The sequence below is a fragment of the Hylobates moloch genome, unplaced genomic scaffold (assembly GCF_009828535.3).
Source record: "Hylobates moloch isolate HMO894 unplaced genomic scaffold, HMol_V3 SCAFFOLD_4, whole genome shotgun sequence".
NCBI lineage: Eukaryota > Metazoa > Chordata > Mammalia > Primates > Hylobatidae > Hylobates > Hylobates moloch.
The window spans coordinates 24,792,697-24,819,651 of record NW_026652279.1 but is presented as its reverse complement, the minus strand read 5'-3'; the positions used below and the strand labels follow the sequence as shown (position 1 = coordinate 24,819,651).

The window sequence follows — 26,955 nt, the reverse complement described above, 5'->3', positions numbered from 1 at the left end:
GAATTGTTCCATGTGGCAGCTAGAGTGATTTATTTTAGATACATAATTTAGATCACGGTACTCTTTATCTTCTCACCTTCTGTGATTAAAATTCTTAAATGTCCTCCCAGTGCTCTTAGAATAAAGTCAAAACATTCCTGAACTGGTCTGCAAATATTGGTGCCACTTGATGCATATTAATTTTCCAGGCTTTTTCTTGAACCACACTTCCTGAGGCTCTCTTATCTCTAGTCACACTGACCTTTCTTCGATCTTTTACATTTACCATACTCCCAAAGCATGGTCGTTGCACAAGTTCTCTTTGCCTAGCTTTCCCATCCATTTTGTGTTTATTAATGCCTACACGTTGTTCACACAAACCTTTCTTTTAAGAAAGCTGCTTTTGATCTCTGTAGCTTTGTTTCATAATTCCCTCTACTTCTTATTCAGAGGTTTTTCACAGTTGCAGTTTTGTATTTGTTATCAGTTGGTAACCTGTGTCTCTAGCTGGAATGAGTGGTTTGGATTTGGGTGGATCCATAGTCCTGCACTTTTCACAATGACCTCATGCCATTTTGATGCAGGTAGGCTTCAGACTGGACCTTGTTTAGACAATGATTGTGGGGTAGGATGCTAGCAGCTGCCACTCTGAAATTTTAATTAGAATGAGTAACTGTAGAGTAAACATTGCCACCCAGAATAATCATTTGTATCTAAGAAGTTCTTTCAGATGTTTTGTGCCCTGGTTGATTTGTCCTGAGCATTTCTTTCAAAAAACCCTTGACATTCAAGGATGACATGGGTAGGAGAGTTGGCCAAGATGAAGCCATTTTGGGCTTCAGGGCTTCAGTAATGTGTAGAGTATATGAGATACTGATCCCTCTAGACCTTGGCATAGCAAGTCAAGGCCTGGGGGGTAATCTTGCTTATCATGTCTAGCCACCACAACCTTGTCTGGGGTCTTGAAGGCTTCTCGAACAGAGAAGGACTGGTGATTTGTCCCAGGTTTTCTATAGTTAAGCAGAACAATTAATGATATCTAGCTCTTGCCATTCTGCCATAAAGCATGGCCAGGGAGGTTCTCTATCCACCTGGACATAAGGTTCAGTACATGTGTTCCACTGCCCAGGGTGGACAAGAGCCCTATGGAGCTCCAGGATACGCCCAGAGAGCCAGGCAGTTGGGGACATCAGGGAAAGATGGCTGGATGGGCATTCTGGCAGGTCTAAGTCCAGCTGCCAGTACATATATTTGTGTTCACATATATATTGAATACTTCTTTCTATTGTAACTGATGTACCCTTTTGGTAGCATCCTGGCTAGCTGCATGACAACAGTGCAATGTATTCAGCAAATTAAAATATCATTATTTTAAAAACTTAAAGCTTGGATAGGATTCAAAATTAATTCATATTATCAAAAGACATTTTAATATTACTTTTTTCAATAAAAGAGAAGCTATTGGATTGTTCAAATATAAATTCAACTGTTTCACATTTCTGAATTGTAGAAAAAAGTACTCTCAAACTTTTTATCATTCACTCAATGTTTTTCATTTATGTTCTCTATAAAGAATTTGAAGAGTATGATCAAAAAGTCTTGACCAGGAATTTTTTTATAACTCTTTTATGCATATAAATTGATGTGAAATAGCTGTTCATGAAAGCAAGCCTGAGTTTTCTTTTAAAATGTTGAAAATACTAGGTTTTGAAGTTTGACACAAAATAAACATTCAACCTCTTTAAAACTTCTGAATTTAGTAATCATACTTAAATAACAAGTGATTTTTTTCAGCAAGCTTTACATACATTTCCCCAAATCCTCTCCAGTTTACCCAGTGTGCTTTACCAATGTTATCATGTTTTATATGCACTAAGACATGAAAAATCACTGTTTGAATGGATGCATAGAATGGACAATCTATTAAGTCTATTTTGTGTGCTGGTCAATGGAACCCAGCAGAAATGATGGATGGGTTTAGAAATTGGCTGCAAGGAACAAGGGCTTCTTATTTTGGAGACAAGATAGTATGAAGGGACAGTTTCATTTTGACAACAGCTTATAGGTAATCATTTTTGAAAATGAATTTTGTATGTGGCCTCAAGATACAGAACTTGGTGCAAGCTTTATGAAAAGTCATGTGACCTTAGTAACTTATACAACCTCTCTAAGCCTCCATTTCTGCAGGTATCAAATGTATATTATAATAACCAGCTCAAGGGTAATTGTCAAGCATGAATGAATTATCCTTGTAAAATGCTCAGTATAGCACCTATGCCTAGTAAGCAAATGGGAAAGACTGGGCCAGATGGTAGTAGATTCCCTATCACTGGAAGTATTCAAGCATATTATGGAAGATCACATTTTTAGATGGGCACAATTACAATAAAATCTTTAATAACCCTAAGATCCCCTGTATAGCTGAAACTCCCAGATGGGAAGTGGCAGAGCCATCTCTAGAATAAACGCCACAGCCCAGGGTGTAGGCCATCCACCAGATTAAAAAAAAAAAAAAAGTCTTAATGTGAAATCTTTCAATGAACCCTCATTAAGAATTTTTTAGTATGAACGTTGATGAGGACCCTTGTCTTTCTTAAGAAAGAACTTACAGTACATTGCATTGGACTTACTTGGGGTGGGGGGGGGTTGTTAAAACACAGATTAATGGATCTCAACCCCAGAGTTTCTGATTCAGCAGGTCTGGAGTGGGGTCCCAAAATTTGCATTATTAATAAGTTTCCAGACATTGCCGATGCTTCTGGTCCTAAGATCAGAGTTGAGAACGTTAGAGCAATGCTACATTGGAGCAATGCTTCTCAGTTCTAGCTGACATTAGATTTACCTGGGGAGATATTTAAACTTATAGCTATATGGAAACTTACCCTAAACCAATTACATAGAATCCTGGGTGACAGAGCCCAGGCACAGGTGTATGTTAAAAGGTGTCCAAGTGATTCAGATGAGCAGTCAGTACTGAGAACCATAGAGATAGAATATGCATATTTTAGCTAGTGATCATCTTACTACTAGATCCTAATGTTGGATTAATTTTTTCATTAGTTTTTGTTATGACTATCTCCTCTGTATTTCAGTGTATTTTTTAAAATGTCACAGTGACATTTGAAAAAAGTGTTTTTGTACTCTGAGACTGTTCCAATAAGTTGCATCCCATCCTCTTCCTAATTATTCAAGAGCTGACTTACTGTTAGCAATTAGATGAAAATCTGTAGCCTGTAATTAAGATCAGTATATATGACAGTGCAAATGGAGTTTGAATATTTTATTATTTATGCTTTTATTATTTTAAGTGTTTCAAATCATTGTACTTATAAGAATAACTTAAAGCATCTTTTAAGTGAAATTATAACTTGCAGTATATTTTGTTTTCTAAGACAGAAACACCTTTAGATAACAATAGCCAATTGAATTGCATCAAGTTTTCATATTTAAATTTTAGTGTAGTTATATAATGGCTCTTTGAAGCCAGATTAAAATGTTTATGACTAGTGGACTCACATCTGCCATAGGGGTTAAGTTTTTAAATCAGCATGCATGGCAAAGTTGTACATAGTCAAAATTTTCTTTCAGAATCCTTTAAATCTACATTATCCAGACTGTGCTCCAAAGACCAGCAACATGGGCATCGCCCAGGAGACTGTAAAAAATGTGGAGTCTCCACAACTTATTGAATCTACACCCATGGTTTAACTAGATTCTTGGGTGATGGTATGGACATTAAAATTTGAGAAGCATTGCCTTAAATTATTCATTAATCACTAAGGCCTGAGACTTCAGTAGCTGAAGAGCCCACAAATATTTACTGTTTCTCTTTGCAGTTTTGTTGAGGCTTCATTTTTCCTTTTGAAGTGGAGGCCTGCCTCTAGGTTGAACAAGGAAAGTAGGAAGAAGAATTTTTTTCTTTACTTCCTTCCCTGCCCCCTCCCTTTTCTTCTATATAGACTTCATGTGGTCCAATGCATGTTAGCTGAAAATGCATGCATTGAAACTCCATTGTATTTTATATGATAGTGTAAAAAATGGATTGCCTATCTACCATAGGCTTGGTGACGAAGATGCAATGGCAAAGAGGAAAAAATGGTTCCCACTGTCATGGAGCTTAGTGTCTAAAAATGTCTAATTGAAGATCATCAGTGATTAGCAGGCTTTCAATGCATGAAGGATACTGTGTTCTGTTCAACTTAGTGTTCAGTTTCCAAATCTCTAGTGAAGAACATCTTCTCTTAGGAATCCCTGTGAACTGACCATCCACAGGGAGTTTTCTGAGTGACGCTCCTACCATCCTACCACCAGTTTAATTGCCCTCCTTCAATTCTTACTGAGGCCTGAAGGGATGACTTGAAATAAAGGCGGCCGGGCACGGTGGCTCATGCCTGTAATCCCAGCACTTTGGGAGGCCGAGGCGGGTGGATCACAAGGTCAGGAGATCGACACCATCCTGGCTAACATGGTGAAACTCTGTCTCTACTAAAAAATACAACAAAAATCAGCCAGGCGTGGTGGTGTGTGCCTGTAGTCCCAGCTACTTCGGAGGCTGAGGCAGGAGAATGGCGTGAACCCAGGAGACGGAGCTTGTAGTGAGCCGAGATCGTGCCACTGCACTTCAGCCTGGGTAACAGAGTGAGACTTCGTCTCAAAAAAAAAAAAAAAAAGAAAGAAAGAAATAAAGGCAACCACAGGTATCTTTTGTATGAGCTTCCAAAACCAGGTCTCCAGTGGCCAAGGAGAATTAATGGCATTGGGAGAGAAAAGCATCTTTGGAGACAGACTGGGCAGCCTGCCAACAAGGTCCCCTGTATCGTTATGCCAGAGCTTCTCACTCATGCCCAATCCCAAGCATGTCTCAGGATGCTGGCGGTGCCAATTCCACATCTTATATCGGCAGTCTCCAAATATTCTAAACAATTTCATGCATCTGTTCCCTGGGGGAAAGGGTAAAAAGGGCTTCATTTTTCACTGCCCTCATAGGATTTGATTGATTCCACTTTCTGGATGCTTGCTTTCTGTTAACAACTATCTTGAAGAAGAAAGCTTTTCACTTATGAAGGGAAGGAAAAGAATGACCTGTGAGATGAGGACTGATCACCTAATCCTATGATCTGAATTTCTTTCTTACCTCTTAAAACTATTTACATTCCTGCCAGCTGCTGGCTCTCCTTAAAATGCCACAAGATACTTGTAAGTGTCCTTTTTTTCCCTAACAATGCGTGGCAGATGTTTGGGGTTTCATGTCTTTAAATGCCTTTCATCAGTGCAGAAACTGCATTTCCTGGTGGCTGTTATCCCCATACAATGGCTGTTGTATAATGATTTATTATGTTTAATCAGAAATTACAACTTGCTTCTGAATAAAAGGAACAAAGCACATATTACAGGATATTTATGACTAAATCTATTTACTATTTATGAAGAATCTAAAAGCTTAGCAATCTCTTTCAAAGACAAACTGTCAAGCTTGAAAAAAACTCCAGCTGTTTGAGATTTCAAATCCTTAGCAGAATGACTGATCTAGACTGAGGCACTCTATTTGAGTATCTTTTTTAAAACAAAGCTCTTGAAGACAATTTTCTCTGTTATGTATTTTCTTTACTACAATGCAAGCTAAGAGCTTGGTGGCGTTCCCAGGAGAACTGCTGATGCTGAGATGCTTGGATCCTACAATTCCAGCTTCCACTGTCCTTCTGGCTGTCATTGAGACCAGAGAGATGTGTCGTTGGGAGAGGGAGGCAGGTTTCTGACTTGAGTTCAGGGACATCTACTGAGTCGCGGGGATGTGCCCTTGTTGAAAGCAGGTTGTTGTCTTATCTGAATACAGAAGAAATTTCTAAGAGGTTCCAAAGGAGATCTGATATCCCAAAAGTCCTAGATGATTCTGCTAAATGCTAGTTGAGAAGGGACACCAATTTCTGAGTATCAGCTATGTATCAGATCACATCCTGGGACGTTAGCTTGTGCCATCTCACCCAGTCTTGAAATAACTTGCTTACAGAGGGTACTGTATCCCTGTGTTGACAGATGAGGCAGCTTAGATGGGAAGATGTTTGTTTCAGAGTTATGCCAGGTCCAACTCCAAAGCCTGTAACTCTGACCCTAAACTGGCTCTCCAGTCAAAGATGCCTCCCTTCTTCTGGGATCAGATAACTTTTCTTAGGCAATCAAGTTATTTTTTTTTTTTTAAGAAAAAATTGTATCTTCAAAACTATAAAGTTGGTTAGAAGCTTGGAACTGTACTAGATTCAAAATGCTCATAGCAGTCTTATAAAGAGGGCTAAGAAAATAATTCTTTGTAATCCTTCCCAATGACATGATAAAAAAACCCATTAGGAGCCAAAGTAAGTAGCAGAAAAGATAAAAATACGCTAATTTTTGAAAATGGATGAATTTCATGATTAGATCAGTGTTGTCTACTCACCAACAGAGGTACAGTTCAAATTAGATCCATTTGAACCATATATTTTCAAATTTAAAAAATTGTTTCATAAAAGTAACTTATTATAGAATTTAGAAAGTACATAGGCTTTTCCTTTCCTGATTATAAGAACTACTGTAAGTACATATCCCCTTGGTTTGAAATGTGTATGTAGAGAGTTGAAGGAAGAATACTTCTATTTTTTCCCATTGTTACCAACTGTCTAGTAAATATTCCTGTAGAGATGTCCCCTCTAAAGTTTATGTAATTATATTCACATTTACAGATGACCTGGGGTCTGATGACAGAGCTTTTTCAGAAAACTAGGTGGTCAGTTTTTCCCTAGATGTAGATTCTTTCTTACATGAAATCAAACTTTGAGTTTTGAGCTTTCAGGCCAGGATTGACTATAACCCAGGGACCACTAAGGTGAAGTGGTTGCCTCAACTTTTGCACTGTTCTGAGAGATTACCCTTTGCCATCTGTAGCTTTGAGATTTTTGAGCATAGATTTTTATAAAGTCTGCAGATATATCCTGTTTCTAAGCTGTCAAAAGCATGTAGAGTCTCTGACAATACTTCCCGCCCCAGTGCTTCTGCGTATTATCTTTTCTGCAACTCCTCAGTTGTAAAACCCCAATTGACATCTTTCTCTATATAGAGTACATTCTCGTAGCTTTCAGAAGAGAATTTGGGAATATTCACAGCTGAGTTCTAGTTGTTTTTTCTGCTCTTCTCCAGGCTTACCCATCATATAGTAGCCCAGGGGTACTTAACTGAGAGTAATTGTGCCCTCAGAAAACATTAGGCAATTTCTGAAGATGTCTTTGATGGTCAGGATTGGGGTGGAAGTCAAAGATGTTGCTAAACATCCTAAGATGCAGAGGACAGCCCACTGCAACAAGAATTGTCCAGGCCCACATGTCAGTAGTGCCATGGTTGGAAAGGCCTGTGGTTTAGCTGTACTGGAAAACAGACCTTCCACAAACACACCATGTATTTACCTACCACTGGGAGGTAGTCCATTGGTTAGAGCATGATCTCTGGGCCCAAATGGCTTGGGCTTATCTCCAAGATCCTCTATTTATCAGCTGTGTGACTTTGAGAAAATTATTTAAAATCTCTGTACCTCAGTTTCCTTATCTGTAAAAGGAGCCTAATGATGTCTATCACATACAGTTGTATAATTAAGTGAGTTAATACATATTAAGTACACAGAATAGTGGCTGGTGCGTGGGAAGAACCCAATATGTGCCACACAGCATGGCTGCCACTGCTGCTGCCACTTTATGCATTTGGACTTTATTGAGGATGATCCCTCTGTCCAGAACACTCTCTCCCATATTGCGTCATCTTTAAGCCGTAGTCAGACTTTCCCCTTGCAAATGGCCCCCTTCGGTCCTTTTCACATACATCTAGCATAAGTCACTGTACAGTGCCTGGCAAAGAGTAATTTGTTCTCCTTTCTCCTTTTAATTGCAAATTCTTGGAGGAGCTACAGCTTGCTCTATCTGAGCCTTCCATGCAGAGTCCCTAACAAGAGTAACCACTCTGTAAATTAATAGCAAACTTTTCTTTCTTTTCAGACTTAATATAACCTCTTTAGTAAGCCTCACATGACTATTTGTTCGAACACAAGAAGCCTGGTTTTAAACTGGGCATTTGCAGTGTCTTTATAATCCCTACAGCAATGGTGGAACCTCCTTAATAGTTGGCACTGAAAGCCAAAAGCTGAGTGAAAGTGCAGAGTAGAATCCTGTTTCCTTCCTCAGACACAAGACAGACACTCATCTTCAGCTATGCCAGCCTTCTCGCCTTGGGGAGTTATACACCATGAACTGCTATGTAGAGCTAATAATTCACTCCTCCTTTTAAAGCCGTCTGTCTTGACTGATTTTCCATTCTGGTTTGAGCTAGATAAGGTGACAAGTGGTGACTCGCTGCTGCTGATCATCTATGAGTAGAAGAAACCAAAATAATTTTGTATCCTGCATTGTAAATCTGAATCTTCTATCATGAGATAACTTTTGTTGTTCTCTCCTTGGCTTAAAATTAATTTTTTCAGTTCAAAAATATTATAGCTCTTTAATGAAGAAATGCTGAGGTACAAAGGGATCAGAATGGGTTCTAAAACTTCTGTCACTAATACCTTGTATCATTTTCTTAGCCTTACTTTATGCTTTCTATAAACGAGGATAATGACACCTACCTCAGTGAGATAACCTGAAGATAAAAAAAAGATGCTGAATTTGCAGGCACAAAATAAAACAAAACTATAAAATGTTACATAAGGGCAAGTTGATTACAATAGTTAATTGATGATGATGTAATTTTTAAAAATTAGGTATATTTTTCTTTTTTGCCTATTTTATACTTCTGGACACAAACTCATTGATGCTGTTTTATTGAGAAGATTGAGAAGTCAATATTTTTAAAAAACGTATAGCTTGTATGCAAGTTCATAGAAAGAAGGACATGGTTCGTTCTTTCTCAATCCCTTATCTGGCCTAGAATGAGCACCTGAGATGCTGAGGGAGGTTTCTCTTTAGCTGTAGTGTACTCAACCCGATTGATAGAACTGGCCTGGAACTGGGATTAAATATCTTTTGCTGGCTCTTCTTACTAGCTTTCCATTCTAGTTTTAAATAAAAGCTCTCCCAATATATAAATTGATAGCAGAAACTCCTCTAGCTAATGCAAAACATTATTAACTGTTCATGATTCACATAAAACTTCTGATCGCTGAAAAATAGCCATCTTCAGTCCTTTGCCTGTATTGTTTTCTCCTTCTGAAACATTTAGAAAGCAACTGCCAGAAAATGTTGCCAAAGGCTAACCATGCACAGAAAAAATAAGACACGTCAATCTGACTTTTTAGAAAAAGAGAATTTTCCAGCTGACACCAGAATCTCAAAGTTGGCCAATCCAAGTGAAAAGTGCTTGGAAGTGTTCTGTTTAAGGTTGGGTGAAGCCTCTGTACATATCCTTGAATATTTAATTTGGCTTTTCTGTTACTAAGGAAACATGGCATGATGAGTGAATATGCACATTACTTCCATTTGGGTGGTGACTAAGAAAACCATCCTCTCTTAGATACAGGGTCTTACTGTAGTCACTCTCCATGTACTGACCACAAACAAACTTGCCATCTTGCCTCCTTTTCAAGAATTAGGTTCAACTATAGAATGAATGAATAGAAAGCAGTATACATAGCTTGTGAAAGGAATTGGGGAAACCTTCTCAACTAAGAGAACATCATTTCTGGTAAACTATTTTTGTTAGCTTACAGTATATGTTGTACACTCTACAATGTAAATGGCTTTTTACTAGAAGCTACAGAAGAAATGGGTCCAAACACTCTTGAGAGACCTATAGACAATTCTCATAAGCAATGGAGGGTATTAAGAACAACAAGAACTCTTCTATAAAGGACGTTCTTATCCCTCTTTTTACCTTCTCTAAGCTGTGGCTCAGTGCTGTTTAACTTTTTGTGATAATGGAAATGTTCTCTAACTTTGTGGTCCAATATGGGAGCTGCTAGCTATATGTGCCTGTTGAGAACCTGGAAGTGTGACTAGTGCAACTGAGAAGCCGAATGTTTAAGATTATTTAATTCTAATTAATTTAAATAGCCACAAGTATCCAGTGGCTACTGTATAGATTGACAACTATATGTCAGTTGATGATAGTCATTAAGGAGTAACAACAAATTATTTAGCATTCTATTACATGCCAATCACTGTTTTAAGCATCATGTCATATATATTAACTAATTTAATCCTAATAACTGCCCCATGCAGTAGTTACTAAGATTATACCAATTTTATAGATGAGAAAACTGATGTGCAGAGTAGGCAACATGGCCACATCACAATCTAGAGAATGACAAAGTTGGATTTAGAATCCAGGTATATGGGCTCCAGCATCTTTAGTCTTAACCTGGGCACTGGACTGCTTCTCCATAAGATCATGGCTGATTTATTAACAGCAATAGTTATTGAAGACTATCCTGACCATTTTCACTACCTGATTGGGCAGAAACGCATAGAAAGCATAAATGAAGATTTAAAAATCATAATCTCTTTGAGGACTTCAGGGCTAAAACAATGTAGACTTCCTCGGCTGAGTGCCTTGAAATGATTGCATAAGATGTATCAACACACTTTGCCTACAAAAGGCCAGGCCTTGTGGCTGACTGAGTGCAGAAAAAAGGAATATTGACCCAGCTTCTTATTGAGTGTTGTCATGGAGATCCAGCTTTAAACAAAGGTGATGCTATGTTTTTCTGCTCCAGTAACAGAGCTCAGCAATTAACTTCAGCTTTATTTAGTCTGCAACACCAGTCTGGAGAGGCTCTTGAGAGAGGACCTTGACATAGCTTCTCACAGTGCTAGCCTACAGAGGGGTGACTTCTTGGGGACATGGTAGATGCCACTTGTGCAATAAACCCAACTAACTTTTCAAAAATCAATCATTTTAATACCATAAAAAACACTTTGCTCTGTAAGTGATCACCATCACGTCAATGCCGTATTGCATGTGTTTCTTATCAAGGACAATTTAAGAAATAAAACTGTTTCCCAAACCTGGATATGCATCAGAATCACTGGGAAGCTTGTTAAATACAGGTGACCTTTTGATGCCCACCAGGTTAGGGGAACAAATGATTTAAATTAGACCAAAGTATAAACTGAAATGTACTTTAGAAGGTTTGTTTTTGGCAAATTTTCTGCCATACATAGGACTTTTTAAAATTGGTCATTGGCATTTCCTTAAATATCTGAGTACTAACAGGTGCTAATTTTTAAACCATGATGGTGAAAATGTTGAATGTATTTATGCCTGGAGTCAGGAAATATGCGTTGTGTTATGAAATTAAATGAAAACTAAGTGTGTTTAAATGTGATTTCCCAGATAGCTCATTTGACAATACAGTGAAATTTTGGCTTTAAGGCACCATTGCTCCAAAAATGATCAATACTAAATAGGTTGAAGACAAGACAGTAGATGTATTGACATTTCAAGATGTAAAATCCTGCAGGTTGTTCCAAACAAAAATTAGATGCAGATGGATTGCTTGACATTCTTAAACTTTATTATGTGTGGTACAGGAAGACAATGGGTACAAGAGACCAAATAGAAGAATATCAGATGGGAATCTCCAAAATCCTTTCCTAGAGGAAATAGAAACAGAAAATCCAGTTAATTTGAGATGACACCATCACAACACTGATAGTTAACATTTGAATTGCTATTGTGCTAAATTCTAATCTAGGCACTTTACCTTTATTTATTTCTCACTACTACCATATGAGCTTATATTTTACAGATGAGGAAATTTAGACACAGAAAGATGATCTTTTCTAAAGAGTCAGCATTTTCTTGCTTGGCATTAATGATAAAGTTTCACCTACTGATCCCTTGTTTGATTTTCTTTTCCTGTAAATGGGAATGGGTCAGAACCCCCCATGAATGCTACTCTTCCTGCATTCTTGACCCAGAAAAAACTGAGAATCTAGTACTCAGAAAGAGACTGGCTTTTCAGTATTGCATCACAGTAGATCACAATAGATCACAGTAGGGATCTCTTCATCATTTGGTATCACTGATGTCTTCCTTAAATAAAGCTCTTAGACAAGATTCTAGTGGGCCATGATCTCAAGACATGTTTAGTGCAATTTCCTTTATTATGTGGGACTATTAAGAGGATGTTGCTGGCATGCATGTGATGAGAACTACCCACAACTAAACTCATGCAAACAAGATAAGGTCTCTTTCATTCATTAAGTTCATTGGTGGGCTGGGTGGCAAAGCTTTCTTAGGACACGTAGAACAACAGATACTTGCCTCAGACAATTGCTTGACTAGATGCCAGTGAAGATGGTCAGTTGCAGTTGCACTTCTCACCTGAATAAAAACAACAGCTCAAGTCTCAGTCTGGACTTTGGCAAACCATGGGAAATTAAATGCAAATGAAATTTGCAAACATGACAAAAACGAGGGAAAGAGGAATTAAGGTCCAAGAACAAAAATGTAGCATTTTTCATACTAACCCTAGGAGGCCAGCTTAATCAAATTTTCAGCTCAGACTGATAATGACCCTGGTGGCCAGTTTCTTTATAGAGCTTTGCTATGGCAAAAGCAGAGAGAGAAGCAGGTGATGAAGGGGTAGGGACAATTAGCTTTTCACATTTTTGTTCCAGGGAATTGCCATTTTTTAATGCTAGCAAATCTTCTGAGTTTAATTACCTTTGCTCATGTTTCCATGCCAAACTTGATTACCTTAAGCAGAGGTGAGTCTGCTTATAACCATCTGTATATGAAGACTCATGGTTTGAACTCTGAATGGCTAAACGTCACTCAGGATGACCAGTAGATGTCAAATATGATCATCAATGGATTTCAATGAATTCTGAGACTTAAACATTTCCAGTTCTAGCAGACCATGTTCTTTGTATAACAGGAACTACAGTGTTTAAGTTTTTAGACCATCAAAAAACATCCAAGAGGAAGTGAAATTATATCCAGTGGTCTTTGCAATACGATAAAGAAAAGAAAAGAAAAAGAAGAAAGATGCATCTCACTCTGCAGTGGCCCTGAAGTCAGATTATGTTTCCCTCCTTGAAACCATGGAGGACCTAGCTAATCTTTAGCAAACTGAGGGCCTCTAGAATCAACTTATGAGAAGAAGAAATGATGAAGAGACAGATGATGTAGACTGAGACATTTTACCTTATTCAATCCCATTTCAGAAAAATTCATTAGAGCCACAAGACCTGAGTACAGGTGTCTACTCTGCCACTCATTGGTGTGTGTTACTAGGAAGCTAATTCACTGCTCTAAGTCGGTTTTGCCACCTGTCAATAAGACCTACCTCGATGGATAGTTGAGTACATTCTAAACTTTGCAGCAATAGTGAAAATATGGTGAAAATTTCTAATATTATTATTAAATTGCTGCAAATGATCATGATAGGCCCTTTGAAGACTGAGATGAATGAGCCTGGCTCTCCAGGGTGGTCCCATATTTAATATAAGTGCAACAAAAGCCAAACTTCAAAGTATCAAGGAAGATCTCTGAGAAGTTTTGTTAATTGATTTTTTGGTAGGATCCCAGCTTCTAAAGGAAACCAAATGTGTTTTCATGAGCTAAAATTAAGGGAATCTGTTCCACTCAGTCATCATTCTATCACTCAAGACATACCCCAGAACTATTATTTGTACTTAAAGTGTTCTTCAGCTTGCCAGCCGGCCAGGAGCTACCTGTCGAAGTTAATCACATGTAGTGGTTCATATATCCGGTGATATGAGCCTATCTGTCCCATAGCAGCTTTGCTGAGTGACTGATAGCCTTCTCTCTCAATTTCACCAAGCCAAAAGACTACTAATGATGCATCAAAAGGCCACAGTAAACTATCTTGAAAATAGAGATTGTTGTACCTAGAGAAAAGGTTGCCTGACTTTATTGGCAATCCTAGATATCATGACTTCCAACTCTGAGAGTTTATGATAGACAAAAATGTAACCAAAATAAAAAAGAGAAAGGAAAGCCAATTAAAATAAAACACAGGGCTGGGCATGGTGGCTCACACCTGTAATCCCAGCACTTTGGGAGGCCAAGGTGGGTGAATCATGAGGTCAGGAGTTCGAGACCAGCCTGACAAACATGGTGAAACCCCATCTCCACTAAAAATACAAAAATTAGCCAGGCGTGGTGGCAGATGCCTGTAATCCCAGCTACTCATATACATACTCATATATGTAATCCCAGCTCTCATATACAGAATCTCATGCCACCTCCATGGTACCTCATCAAGATTAGCTTATTTCCATCTTATTAAAGAGGAAACTGAGGATTGAAACTTAACCAAAATCAGAGATCCATTAAGTGATGAAGCCTATGCTACCCCAAGTATCAGAGCCAGGATGGGACTCTCAGTCCAGTTTTTCTTATTCTTGACCAGACAAAAAGATAGCACATGCAAGGTTATAACCAATACTTGGACCAACACTTACAGAAAATGGAGTTCCCGATCCATGTCATGTTTTCCTAAGTGTTGGGTCAGCTCAGGAAGAACAAGCTTTGGAAATGTTATCTCAATCCTCTTTGTGAAAGCTGAGGTCCTCAGAGGTTACTATGAAAGAGGGCAGAGATATAAAGGGAATTGAAAACTAATCGTCAACTTGAAAAAAAAATGAGAATAGTCATTTAGATCATAGAGAGAAATAATGATTACCTTTGATTCCTAGAGAAAGTTAATTTAAAGTGTAATCCAAGTTCCACTGTACAGCCAAAAAAAAAATCTGCAAAGTTGAGATACATCTTTAGTAGATGGAAACGAGTCACAAGGGTCACCTCTTTTGAATATTGGGAAGATGCTCATTCACAATAATTGTGGGAAAGAAAGATTTTGGAGATTAACTGACCCTGGTTTAGGATACACAGTGTTTTTTAAATGCAAATGATATTTGGTATCATGATAAAGACAAAATCTGTCCTGAATGACAGTCTCTAAGGAAATGCACTCAATAGTCAGAAAACCACCAATTTGATTGCTTATGTTTTTGTGTTTACCAAATTAGAATCTATAACTATTTAAAGCAAGTCCTTAGGATCCATGTCCAGTGGAATCTTTCAAGTTCATGTGTACTTTGAAAGTATAGATATCTGTGGCCCATGAAATAAAATAGGCATAAAACTTCATTGGTTTATAAATGGGTTTAGCACAAGAAAAGAAATTAATTACACAAGCCGAGATGTAGCACTGACACCCATTTTAGGAGCTGTACATTACAACTACACCATATTTTTGAAACCTGTGACATCACGTTTATACATTGTATTTTTAGGGTGGTCTTTGTGATCTTAGAGGTTTTATCTGGAAGAATATAATTCCACCTGCTGAGGCTGTTGAATTATTGTTTTTATTTTTATAATATTATTATTGCTAACAAATATTCACTTATAAATGTTTACTGTGCATCTACCGACTTCTAGGTAATAGGAGCCTTTGGTATGGGAAGTATTGTGCTCCATTCATTCCAAGCACATTTTCTCACAGCCTAGTACTTACTAGCCCTTGTACTTAAAGGCACAAAGACAAAGGAAACTCAGTCTTTCTACCCTCAGGCTGGTTCCTACATTTCATTCCCTAAAACTATATGCCTCAAAACCCAGTAGCCTCACAGAACTGCTTTCTAGTACCAGAACATGTCATATTCTCTTGTACTCCAGGTTCTTTGTGTATACTTTCCCCTACCTTGAGTGCCTTTCCTTTTATGGCTGCCTGGAGCCCTTTATCTATTAGGGGCAGCTCAAGCAAAACATACCAGGTGATGGTCTCCACCTGTAGCTTGATGACACTTGGTACATACCTTGAGGAAGAGCCCTTGTCACCTTTGAGTCTATTACTTACCTTCGAGTCTTCCATCAGATCTGAGCTGCCTGAGAGCACTGTCCCCTCCTGTCTCCCATTCCTAGTCAGTTCATGGATGGCCCAGAGGAGAGGTGCTTGACAAATATTTCTTTGACTGACCCAATTTAAGGATACTCAGTAAAAAATCTTGACCAGATAGGGCAGTGCAATGCATATATTTAAAACTTGACATAGTTTTTGTGACTTTGAGGTATGATGTGTACATTTCTTTTATGCAAGGAATGAGAGAAGTAGTAGCCATGTAAACATTCATCCGGTTCTTTAAGTTGAACTCCAGTTGCAGAACCGAGACGGCAGATATTAATTGGATTTTGAAGATATGCTGAGATATCAAACCTTGGCGAGAGAAATGATGGTGTCTCACAGACCTCTTAGGCAGAGAGAAATATGCCAAAAAGATTTATAGCTGCATTTATTCCTGAGGTGATTCAGTGTCAAAGGTCAGATAACATATATTCTTTGCTGTATTTATAGTGTTTCAAAGTGAATTTTAAGTGGAGGTGGTCTCCAGTTATAGCAGAGATATCACATTGAATGTTAAAGAGGGAGAGTCCCAACATGATACGAAAACTTGCACTGCACGGTTCCAAAAAGCTTAAAATTGCCAAATAATCCCATTCATTACAAGAAACCAAATATGATTTTTATAATATCATTCAATAATGGATGTGAATAATATAATTCATGTGTTTGGCATTCTCACAAGGCTTAATTATACTCTCAAAGTTTTTTTCATCAAAATACCATCCAGGGTGTGAAAATTTACCTCCTAACAAAACTTATTTCCTGACCCAGTCATGGTGATGATGCCAGATTAATTGTGCTTTTTATTTTGTACCTAATTGCATTTCGACATAAATGTCATTAGGTTGATAACACTTTGCAGAGTTTTAAATTTTATAAATATTCATGTAAAGGATGCAGAAAGTATTGATTCTGCTGATGCCTGGCTGAGAGTGTTTGTCACATGAGAGTGCTTTTAAACAGTGGCATGTTATGGAATGCATTTTCAAACCAGGCTTAGGTTATGTTCCATCTGAATTTGAACCTACTTCCTTCAAATCCCTATAAGCAAATATTTGATTGCTGTAAACAGTGTGGCTTTGTTAGGACATGATGCCTGACACTAAGTTTTAATAGCACAGTAATATGAAAGTTTACTCTTGAATCTGTGGTTTTCTTTTTACTGTCTTGTCTCCCTGAAAGCAATCACTTAGAAATGGATTTGAACGCATAACATTAAGAGACTTCTTTCACTGCCCTCCTAAGTTCACTAGTCTCATTATTGACCTGAACAAGTAAATCACCTGTTCTTTGAATTAATGTAACTTAAACCAACTTATATCCCCAATTATTTTGAAGCAGTTCCACAAAATGTTTATCATTAATTTTTAAAGTCACATTTAAATTGGTCAGAAAAAGAGACCAAATACAATTATTATTTGTATTTGGAATACCATTGTGAAAACAAAGACGGGAAGAAATAGAATAATAAACTAATAAAAGCCCTATGATATTGACATAGGAAACAGACCAGTCCACATTATTAAGCAATTATTCCCCTCTCATGATGTGACCTCATTGCTTTCTCTCATCAAAATCTTTGAAGTAAGACAATTCTAGCTACAAGTTTGAATTTACTTCTAATCTGTATATCCTAAAAATGTTTTTTAACCAAAAGGTTGACTTAAAATATTTTCATCTGACTCCCTTTAAACCCAAAGGCATCAACTTAGGAGCAAAAGAATTTTTATGGATTGAGATTAAATCTATCATTTTTACCCAGGGAAAATTCCTTCTTATTTATTCTCAGTCAGTCTCATGTAAAAAGACTATTAAAGTGTTGAGCTCCAGTGTTTTGACAAGCACTTGTACTACAAAAAAACTTGAAATCTCACTGGAATACAGTTACATGTTCACTGGGAGGAAAGAATGGCCTATTTAAAAACTAGGACAGATCATGTTGATAGGGAAAAAGGAAATAACTATGTGAACAATATACCCTAAATTACAGACTGAGTTACTGGCGTCCATCTAAAGTCAACAGAAAATGTCATTACTCTTTGGAAGTACTCTTATGCTGTCTTACCATACTAAATGGATAAAAGAGAGAGCAAGATTTTATTTATATTCAGAATACTATTACACAAACAAGGATGGGAAGAACCAGAACAGTGATCTGATAAAAGTCCCATGTTATCAATGTAGGAAAGAGAAAGGCCAGTCTACATTATTAAGCAATATTTTTCCCCTCCTACAGTATGACCTCACTGCTTACTCTCTTGGAATCTCTCTAGAGAGAGGTCTCTCTATTATATAAGTACAATAGGAGGTTCAGAGAAAATCAAAAGAGAACGTTTTACTCAAAGCCACCACATGACTTTAATAACTTATTCCATGTTCTCTACTGTATATTTTCCCATAGTTTGGAATGCCCGGTTCCACGTGGATGAGGATGCTTGCCATAGCAAGTGTTGTTTTCCACTGTCGTGTAATATTGCTTAGGCTGAAACAGGGTGATGATAAGATCCTTTCAGAGTATATTTTCTTTAGTGAGAGCCTAAAGCAATATAAAAGCATCTGTGGTGAATCCATTATTATTCTTATGCCAGCCCACTCATGTGGCCAGTTCACACATCACACAATACATCATCATTTTCTCTAATCTATTTATTTGAACACCTTTGGCATTTATTGGTATTTCTTGGGTATAACCAATGTTGAAACTAATCTTTAGACCCTTGTGGTCTTTCATTGACCCTTTTTCTGCTTTTGCGTGATGACTAAAGTTGGTTCAGTGTTTCTCAAAGGCAGAACTATGAGCCACAAATCATCATCAACATATTATCAATCCCGGCCAGTAAACCTATTTATTTTCTGCAGAGAAGGAACCAAGACAACTTTGAATTAAAGATGGTAAGGCCATTTGTTGCTATTTCAATGGATACTTTTTTAGGAATGTGTACACTTCTTTGAATGTATTTAGTAAAAATAAACCAGAACAAACATTTTACTAGGTCTGCATTTACTAAGCATCCCCCTTCTCTCCTTGTAGGTTTCCCACATTGCCTTCTAAACCCACAGTAGGAAATCATACATTGAGAAATATTGAGAAATAGTTTTTTACCACTGGTAGTTTTAAAGTAGAGCATGTGTCAGAATGATCAGCAACAGTTCTCTGCAATTACTGGCTAGCTGTTCAGGAAGACAAATGTGTATATACTCATAAACACGTTCTTTAGAAAATTAAGCAGGCATATGACCAACAGCAGCTGCTGGCACTAAGCTTATCAAATCGATCATCTTTGAAAATTCATTTCTTCCTATAGATATATCTTCAGGTAATCATGCACAGTTTCCATGGAAACATTTCTAATTCTCATTGGAGACAAGAACACATAAATAAATAAGAATTAGATTGTTTTCTTACCTTTGGGAAAGCAGTCAAAAGCTATACTGTTGGTGGGATAGTGTACCAAGTAACAGACTTTTGTACACTCTTTCTTACTGGTGGTATACAGTCTACAGGAAAAGTAAATATATAGGTATGTATAAAATAAATGTGCACACGATATTACTTTTTATTATCATTATTTTCCTTTTGGGAAAAGGCTGCGATAGAGACCATACACATCATGCCCACTCTTTTGGTGGGTTCAATAGCCTTTGGTAGACCAGGTCACCTCAATTCAGGTACCTCTGAACATGGGAGTACTGGTGCCTCTTGAGTTAAGGGAGTTGGGTTTTGCTTGCTTGAGTTGGAACAGCTGAGGGAACCAGCCCAAACATAATTTATCTATCTGCTCAGAGCATTATTTTCTTCTTCTTGCCAGCCCTTTTTTCTCAGCCTAGTCCAGTCATGCTGTCCAGCCTGTGTGGTTAGTCCAAGAGGATGAAACAAGTAACATAAAGTTGAGAATGTTAGGGATCCAAACAAATGGAGAAGCAAAACAAAACAAGAACCATAACAAATTAACACAGCACAGAAGTGTGTTCTAGAATTTTCTAGGCACCATTATTTGTGTAGAGTTTTGGTGCCCACATCCATTTTCCAGCAGTCTGAATTCTTTTTCTTTTTTTTTTTTTTTAAATAACATACCTCCTTATATTGACAGTTCTAGTTTATGTAACAAATTTACTTTGTTGAGAACAGCACAAGTTGTTATTTATGTATTTTCCTTATTGTAGATGCAAATATGGTAGCACAAGAAAAACAACATCAGAATACAATTCCGTATCTTATTTTGTATTTTAGGTACAAATTGTTATTCTTCTAACATGTGCTTCATCATACAACGTGTTAATTGGCTTAAACCAGTCTTTTAGGTAGTCTATGTCCAGTCTCTATCCCAGAGTGAGTTCATCAGTCATACATCTCTACATCCAAAAAAAGGGTGTGTCCCTCGCTGTCCACCCACCTGCCATCTCTAGTTGCTGCTGACCTGCCAGAGTAAACTCTCTGTATCTAGCTAAGGTCCTTGAAGTATTTCTCTGCACAACTTGCAGGGCATTAGCTTAGAAAATGGATGGTAGCTTAAGAGAAAGGTAGCTTAGGGCCAGGCCTCTCTTCACTGTGATCTTTTACCAAAGAAAGCATGGGAGCCAAAGAGAATTTACAGAACATCTTCTGGTTCATACCAGTCCAGGTGAAGAAGGCTGCAGTTCTTATCCACCCATCCCAATAAAGCCATGCTGCCTCTTAGTTAATATTATCCATCCAACTTGAAAAGGATCGTTGTGGCCAGCAATAAGCCATAGCCCAAGCACAACCATGGCATCTTGTTTATCTGGCATCTACAAGTTTGCCATGAACATACATCTGCCCAGTGAACTGTAGAAAGTGCAGCGAAACATGCCAAATTCAGGACGCAGGTGGGAGAAAGTTTGAGGTGCCCTTCTTCTTAGACAGGAATGTGAGAAGGCATCATCATAGCCAGATATAAAGCTATCCAAATGAGGCCAGGTTCTTTTAAACTTTTAGCAATGGAAGTCTTATTTGCATAAATAAAATTTAGTAAGTAGCTGAGCTACAGCCCTATGCCCTCTGAGCTTGCTATTTTTCAATCTAAGTGCAGAGACCAGCAAGCATTGGCCCAACTCTGAATATCTAATATGCCAGCAGTGCACAGATAAATTGAAATTTTGAGATTTACTTTTTGTTTACTCCACAAGTAATGGAGTTTTTCTTTCATATAATGGACTGTTAGCTAAGGAAGCAAACTAAGAGGATAATTGTATTTCTTGAGGAAAAAATATGGTAGTATAAATGTCTTCCATATTAAGTCAGCAAGCAAATTCATTTTTATGTAGACATGTAGTTGCAGTGTGGAGTTGGATGAGTAGAAGCATGCATGCACCAGATGGCAAACTGCAGTGATGGAGCAGAGCTGTTAAAAATGAAAACACTGAAGATTGAAATACATTGAGACTAAGTGTTTAGAGCAACAATGAATAAGAGGACATTTCTGTTCCACTATTTACTTTGTAGCTCATAGTATAAACTCTACTTCCTCTCAGACACCCTCCCTCAGAAAATAGTGTACAGAATTTGCCCATTGGAGAGACAAATTCCTTTTTCAAGTGCATGAGCTATGTTTTTGTTTGTTTTTAACCAGTGAGCTTAAATTCAGAAAATAATGTCTTTTATCTCTGTTACCAAAGTTAAGATATTGGAGACAATTTTAGCTATATTTGGCATTAAACAGAATATTATAATGTTACCTAGCATAGCATAGCCATATCTGTTTTTATTAATTGAATTTTTCACTATTGTTATTTTCCTATATACATGCATTTTTGCATTGCTGCGGACTGGTTTTTCAAATGTCATTGCTGTCTGTGATGTTACTTTTTCCCTATTAGTGGCTCGTTTTGAGATCATTTTAAATGACTATTTGTATGTTTGTCTCATCTCAAATGTTTTATTTCTTTGAGTTGACTTTGTCCTAGATCGGTATCAACGCTAAAACTTTGGGAGCTATATCTAGTGTGGACTCAGATTGAGTTTCCTGGAATAAAATCCTTGTCAATTTCTAGAGCTACACTGTCCAAGACAGTAGCCTCAGCCACAAGTGTATGCTTAAATTTAAATGCAATGTAAATAAAGTTTACTTAATTAAAAACTAAGTAAAATAACAAATGCATTTCTTCAGTTGAGTAGCCATATTTCAAGTGTTCAATAGCCACATGTGCTAGTGCTTACTCTATTAGACAGCACACACATAAAACATGACCATCACTGCAGAAAGTACTATTGGACAGCTTTTGTGCAGATAAGCTCTTTGGATTCTTTTTTGGGAAATTTGAGAGCTGGGTCATCAGAAACCCCAATGTTTGGAGGTACATGAATCTCCTCCTATGGTTTAGCAAATATCTAATTAAGTTTTCATGGTGTTTTAGGGCGTGTCTACACAATAACAAAAGAGCTAAAGCAATTGAAAAAAATCTTTCCAACTGGTGGTGAGAAAAAGGCTCTATTTTATTTGATTTTTCTGAATTGTTTACCTTGGCTCTATGTAGACACTAGAACAACAACAAAAACTCAATGAAACTTTTTCAAGGAAAGAGATACCAAATGAAATTATTGGAATACAATTTTTGAATTAATCAGATGAGGCCTCTACCTGGGCAGCCTTCTTTGAGCTCAGGTTACTCCTGTCTTTGTAGACAAAACACGCAATAATATGTTACAGTATGTTTAAAGAATCTCCCAACAAACATCATTATATTCTGCATACACAAACTATATTACCAAATAAGGAAACCAAAAGAGTAGTTCCTGCACTGGAATTTTGACATGCCATTCATATTCTAAGAAACAGAGGAGCAAAGAGGAACAAGCATGGGTTGAAGAGTCAGACCTGGGTTTTAGTCAAACCTCTGCTGTTAACTACATGTGTGGCTTTGGTAATGTTACTTCATCTTGCAAAGCCAAGGTTTCCTCGGTAAAATGAGAATAACAATATCTATTCTATAGATGTACTGTGGGGAGTAAGTAAGACATTCCACACAAAGCATTCCGCATAATGCCTATTTCAAAGAGTACTTTATGCTAGCATTAGCATTAATGTCAGTGTTAGCATGTTAACAACCAATGTCATACCCAAAAAAAGCCTCAACAAGGATTGGACCTCATCACTAAATAGCAACAGTAGTAATGTTTTTTGAAAGTTAATAATTCTTAAATAGCATAGTATTGAATTGTCTAAACTCAAAACTTCTAATTTCGTCTTTTTTTCCCTAGTAAATATAGGCTTCCAATTATGTTTTCTGCTTATTGACTTTGAACAGTATCTAGTTAAATTGTGTGTGTGTACAAAAATAAAGCTATTATTGGAATATTTGCAAGAAAAGGTTTTATGAAATGTGAATTTAACAAGACAACCTATAATAAAAAGCCACTAATTATAAATATATAGGTATATTTATCAACACAGGTATAGGTATAATAGATACACACATATGTTCATATAAATTCTTCTCTTTTTTTTTTTTTTGAGACGGAGTTTTGCTCTTGTTGTCCAGGCTGGAGTGCAATGGCACGTCTCAGCTCACTGCAACCTCTGCTCCTGGGTTCGAGCAATTCTCCTGCCTCAGCCTCCCGAGTAGCTGGGATTACAGGCACGGCAACCACACCCGGCTAATTTTGTAGTTTTAGTAGAGACAGGGTTTCTCCATGTTGGTCAGGCTGGTTTTGAACTCCCGACCTTAGGTGATCCACCCACCTCGTCCTCCCAAAGTGCTGGGATTACAGGCGTGAGCCACCACGCCCGGACATAAATTCTTCTTTTGAGGATTTAGTTTTATCTACCCTGTGGTGTTTAATCTACACTTAACTGCACCTTTATATCTATTACATCTTAATAAATTATGCTGAAATTTATTTCTAAGCAAAGCTTTTTGCCTCTTCAAGAATAGAAGGATGTTGACATTTAGTTAATATAGTGTTTTCTTGATATAATATTTTATGATATACTTATGACATAGTTATTATCTCTTTTATACATAATTATGTTGAGTTTTAGAAAAGCTCAGTGATTCTTAATGCCACATGGCTGGTAAATGGAATGGTTTACATCTGAACCCAGATATGTCTCAACCCAAAGCCTCTTCCTACATCACACTGAATGCCGCAGCAAGTCACCATCCACTTGCCCTCCTCTCAATTGGCCACTTGCTCTGGAGACACAACAGAGCCTATCATTCATTCTGTTCCTCCCTTCTCAGTATGTTCCTTTAGCCTTGTCCTAGGATCTCTTCTGTCAAAAAGTCAAACTGGAGCCCACAATGTTGTTAATTAACCTTGTTACTTTGTCTACATATTTTCAAAGTATTTCACAACATTCACTCAACTATTCATAAATAGAGATAGGCCAAAATCACAGTTCTTTGTGTAGTGTTTGCCAGGATCAAACCCAGTTGGCTTCTTGGTTTTTATTAAAGATATCTCTCTTATTTGCAGAGCAAAAAGGATTTCCTCAAGAGTATTTAAAATTGAGACATCCTTCTATTTGGCATTAAGCCTTTGACACCAAGATCAGCTTCTAACTGAAATATAATATGTTGTGAATGACTTAATGGATAACCTGAAATCCCTTCTGCCATAAACAACAGGAAGTATCACAAATATTTGAATCTGCCTCATTCTAAATGCAACTAGCCAAAATATTCCTGGAAAACAAATCTTAAAACTAGTATTTTAAATCTGAAATTTACTCTTACCACCATACTGTTAGTAAAGTTAGCAATTGGGAATTCTAAGCATTTAACCTTTGAGCTGGTCTTGTGTTGTTTACAAAGTGATAGCTATATGCCCATTTTACCTGGGGACATTTGCATGCATCACTAAAGGCTCCTAAAGTTTTGCAGATATGCCATATAATAGCATCTTAAATCCAATGTTTTCTTTTCCTTGATTTCTTCCCTAAGGTTTGTCTTGCATAGAATAAAACTCTTCTCCAGTGGTATAGTAGATATTTTTTTCCCCACAGTACAATGCCATTATCATGGTAGTGTCTGGCCCTGTGTACCTGGATTAAAGTTTGACAACTTTTTCCAATATTTTATGTTTCTAGAAGACCTGATTAGTAAAAAATAACTTTTTCAACATTCACATGCTAGAGGAAAAATGTTATGCTTCCGAAATTCTAATTTATTCCTACTGATACAGTTCATTAAGTATGGAAGTTTCCCTGACAAAAGGTTGTTGCCTTAGCAGGAAGGGTGCAAGAAAAGAACAACCTGACGGGTGCATTTGTCAGTTGGAGGATTCAGTACCAGAGGACAAGAAGCAAGGGAAGGGGGAGGCTTCACACTTCTGAAGCAGAGCCTCCAAAAATCTTCTTTCCAACAAGGAACAAAAAGAAAATGGTGGCAGGAATGAGTCAAACTTAAAAGAGCAGAAGTTAGCATTCACCAAGACAACCCAGCCCATAAGACACAGTATTTCTCCAGAGAGGCAAGCACACCCCACATCTTCTAGAGCTTCCTTATGCAGGATGGGAAGATGAAAGAAACGGAGAGTTACTTACTATTTGGGTCTACGTTTTCACAGAGCTCTGTCTTTGCCTCACCGTTGGGTCTGTCACTGGGTTTGTGTGACAGCCTCGATGACATGGTGGCTGCTGTGACTACCGCCTTGAAGCTTCGCTTCCGTTTCTGGACATTGAGTTCAGGGTGGAAAATGATGATGTACACTTTCGGCATGTATAGCATCCCCAGCGCCACTGATGCACTTAGGTTCATGGAGATTGTAAGCGTGGTAGTTTGTATGTAGAGCTAGGAGACACAACACACAAGGCACTATTACAAATAAAATGACTGCAGAGGGGGTCTGAACACTTAAAGCGATGTCAAGAATGACTATGGCTAGGAGATAAAGCAGTCTTCAAGGCATTTTGATAAATAAAGGAAAGCACAATAACTGCACAGTTATTGGAGGGTATATGCATATATTAATTGATTGAATGCTATTGGGTCAATCCATGCACATGCTTGCCCTAGAGAAGTCTCCTATATTAAAGTTCAGAGTAAACCTTCAATCATATTTGAAGGACTTCTAATCAGAGTGGCAGCTAAATATAAAGACATGAAGACCATAGAAATCTGTAATCTTGATTAAGGTGTGGTTAGGTTTTATCTTTTATACATGTAAAAGAGGGTTCACATTCCATGATTTCTTCCTACATCGAGATTCTGGGGCCTTTTGAGAAGTCTTTATCTTAACAAATGTCTCTTTTTACATTGTTTTCTAGAAAGCCACACCTTTTCCCTATCTGCTGAATAGTGAGTTGAGTTTCTCTGAAAACTAAGACCTTCTTGCTTAATTCTGTCTTACAAAACAAATGACAAGTGAACAAGATCTAGTGATGTTGGCTTGTCCACTCTTTACATTGTCAAGTTACTAATGAGATGCAACGCCTTATTCTGGAGTTGGGTTATTTGCAGTTTGGATGGTGCCCCTATTTCTGTCCTTGTCTCCTTTCGTTTCCTCAAGAAATCGGTAGATCAACCAATTGCTTGCTGTCTAATGTAAATATGAAAAATTGATGGTAGAAGAACATAGGGAGGTGTGTGATCCTTAAGATTAAAGCTACAGGCAACTTGCCTTGGTCTAGTTGTCTACAATACCCCCTACCGTGATCCAGATCCCCCCACCCTGCTCCCAAGGTGTTCAGTCACATTTGTGTTTTGCATGACTTTTAAAGGCTATTTAAATGGAACAACCAGCAACCATTGCCTTTTCTGTCCATGGAAAGCCTAGTTCCTGGACAATGTATTCGACTATGGTATTCCACAACTATGCCTTCTCACTGATCTGATGATAAAGCCCCCATTCTTAAGGGAGTTCACAAGGCCCCTCATGGTTTGTGCTTGCCTACTTTTTTAGACTAATTGTCCACTATTTTCCACCTCCCTCACCTCCTGATCCCCTGTCTTGCCTTCCCAGGGTTCCATCCATTTGGGCTGTCCTTTAGATCGTGGATGAACTGTACTCATTCAATCACAGAACTTTTCTCCATGCCTCTTTTCTTATTTTTGTTTTCCTATGTATGGAACGTCCTCCTTTTCTTCCTAGCACACCCATCTCAGGCTGCCCTCACTCACAGCCTCAA

The 26,955-nt window shown here is 37.7% G+C and overlaps 1 protein-coding gene and 1 long non-coding RNA gene across 5 annotated transcripts in view; one reads left to right on the top strand and one right to left on the bottom strand.

The window, feature by feature from the left end:
• Positions 1-26,955, bottom strand: part of GRM7 (glutamate metabotropic receptor 7) — an 890,122-nt gene that overhangs the window by 35,405 nt on the left and 827,762 nt on the right. Inside the window, exons 9-11 of one of the 4 annotated variants that reach the window (XM_058437195.1) lie at positions 25,372-25,618; positions 19,272-19,363; positions 18,276-18,401 (exon numbers count right to left, since the gene is read on the bottom strand). In XM_058437195.1, coding sequence (XP_058293178.1) covers positions 19,293-19,363; positions 25,372-25,618 — 318 coding nt within the window. In that variant the 3' untranslated portion in view covers positions 18,276-18,401; positions 19,272-19,292. Of the gene's footprint in view, positions 1-14,459; positions 14,709-18,275; positions 18,402-19,271; positions 19,364-25,371; positions 25,619-26,955 lie in introns of those variants that run through there. The other 3 variants (XM_032149558.2, XM_058437196.1, XM_032149559.2) reach the window with 3 other exon arrangements.
• The window catches only part of LOC131383216 (uncharacterized), a 273,602-nt gene that overhangs the window by 177,861 nt on the left and 68,786 nt on the right, over positions 1-26,955 (top strand). The gene's annotated exons all lie outside the window — the stretch shown is intronic.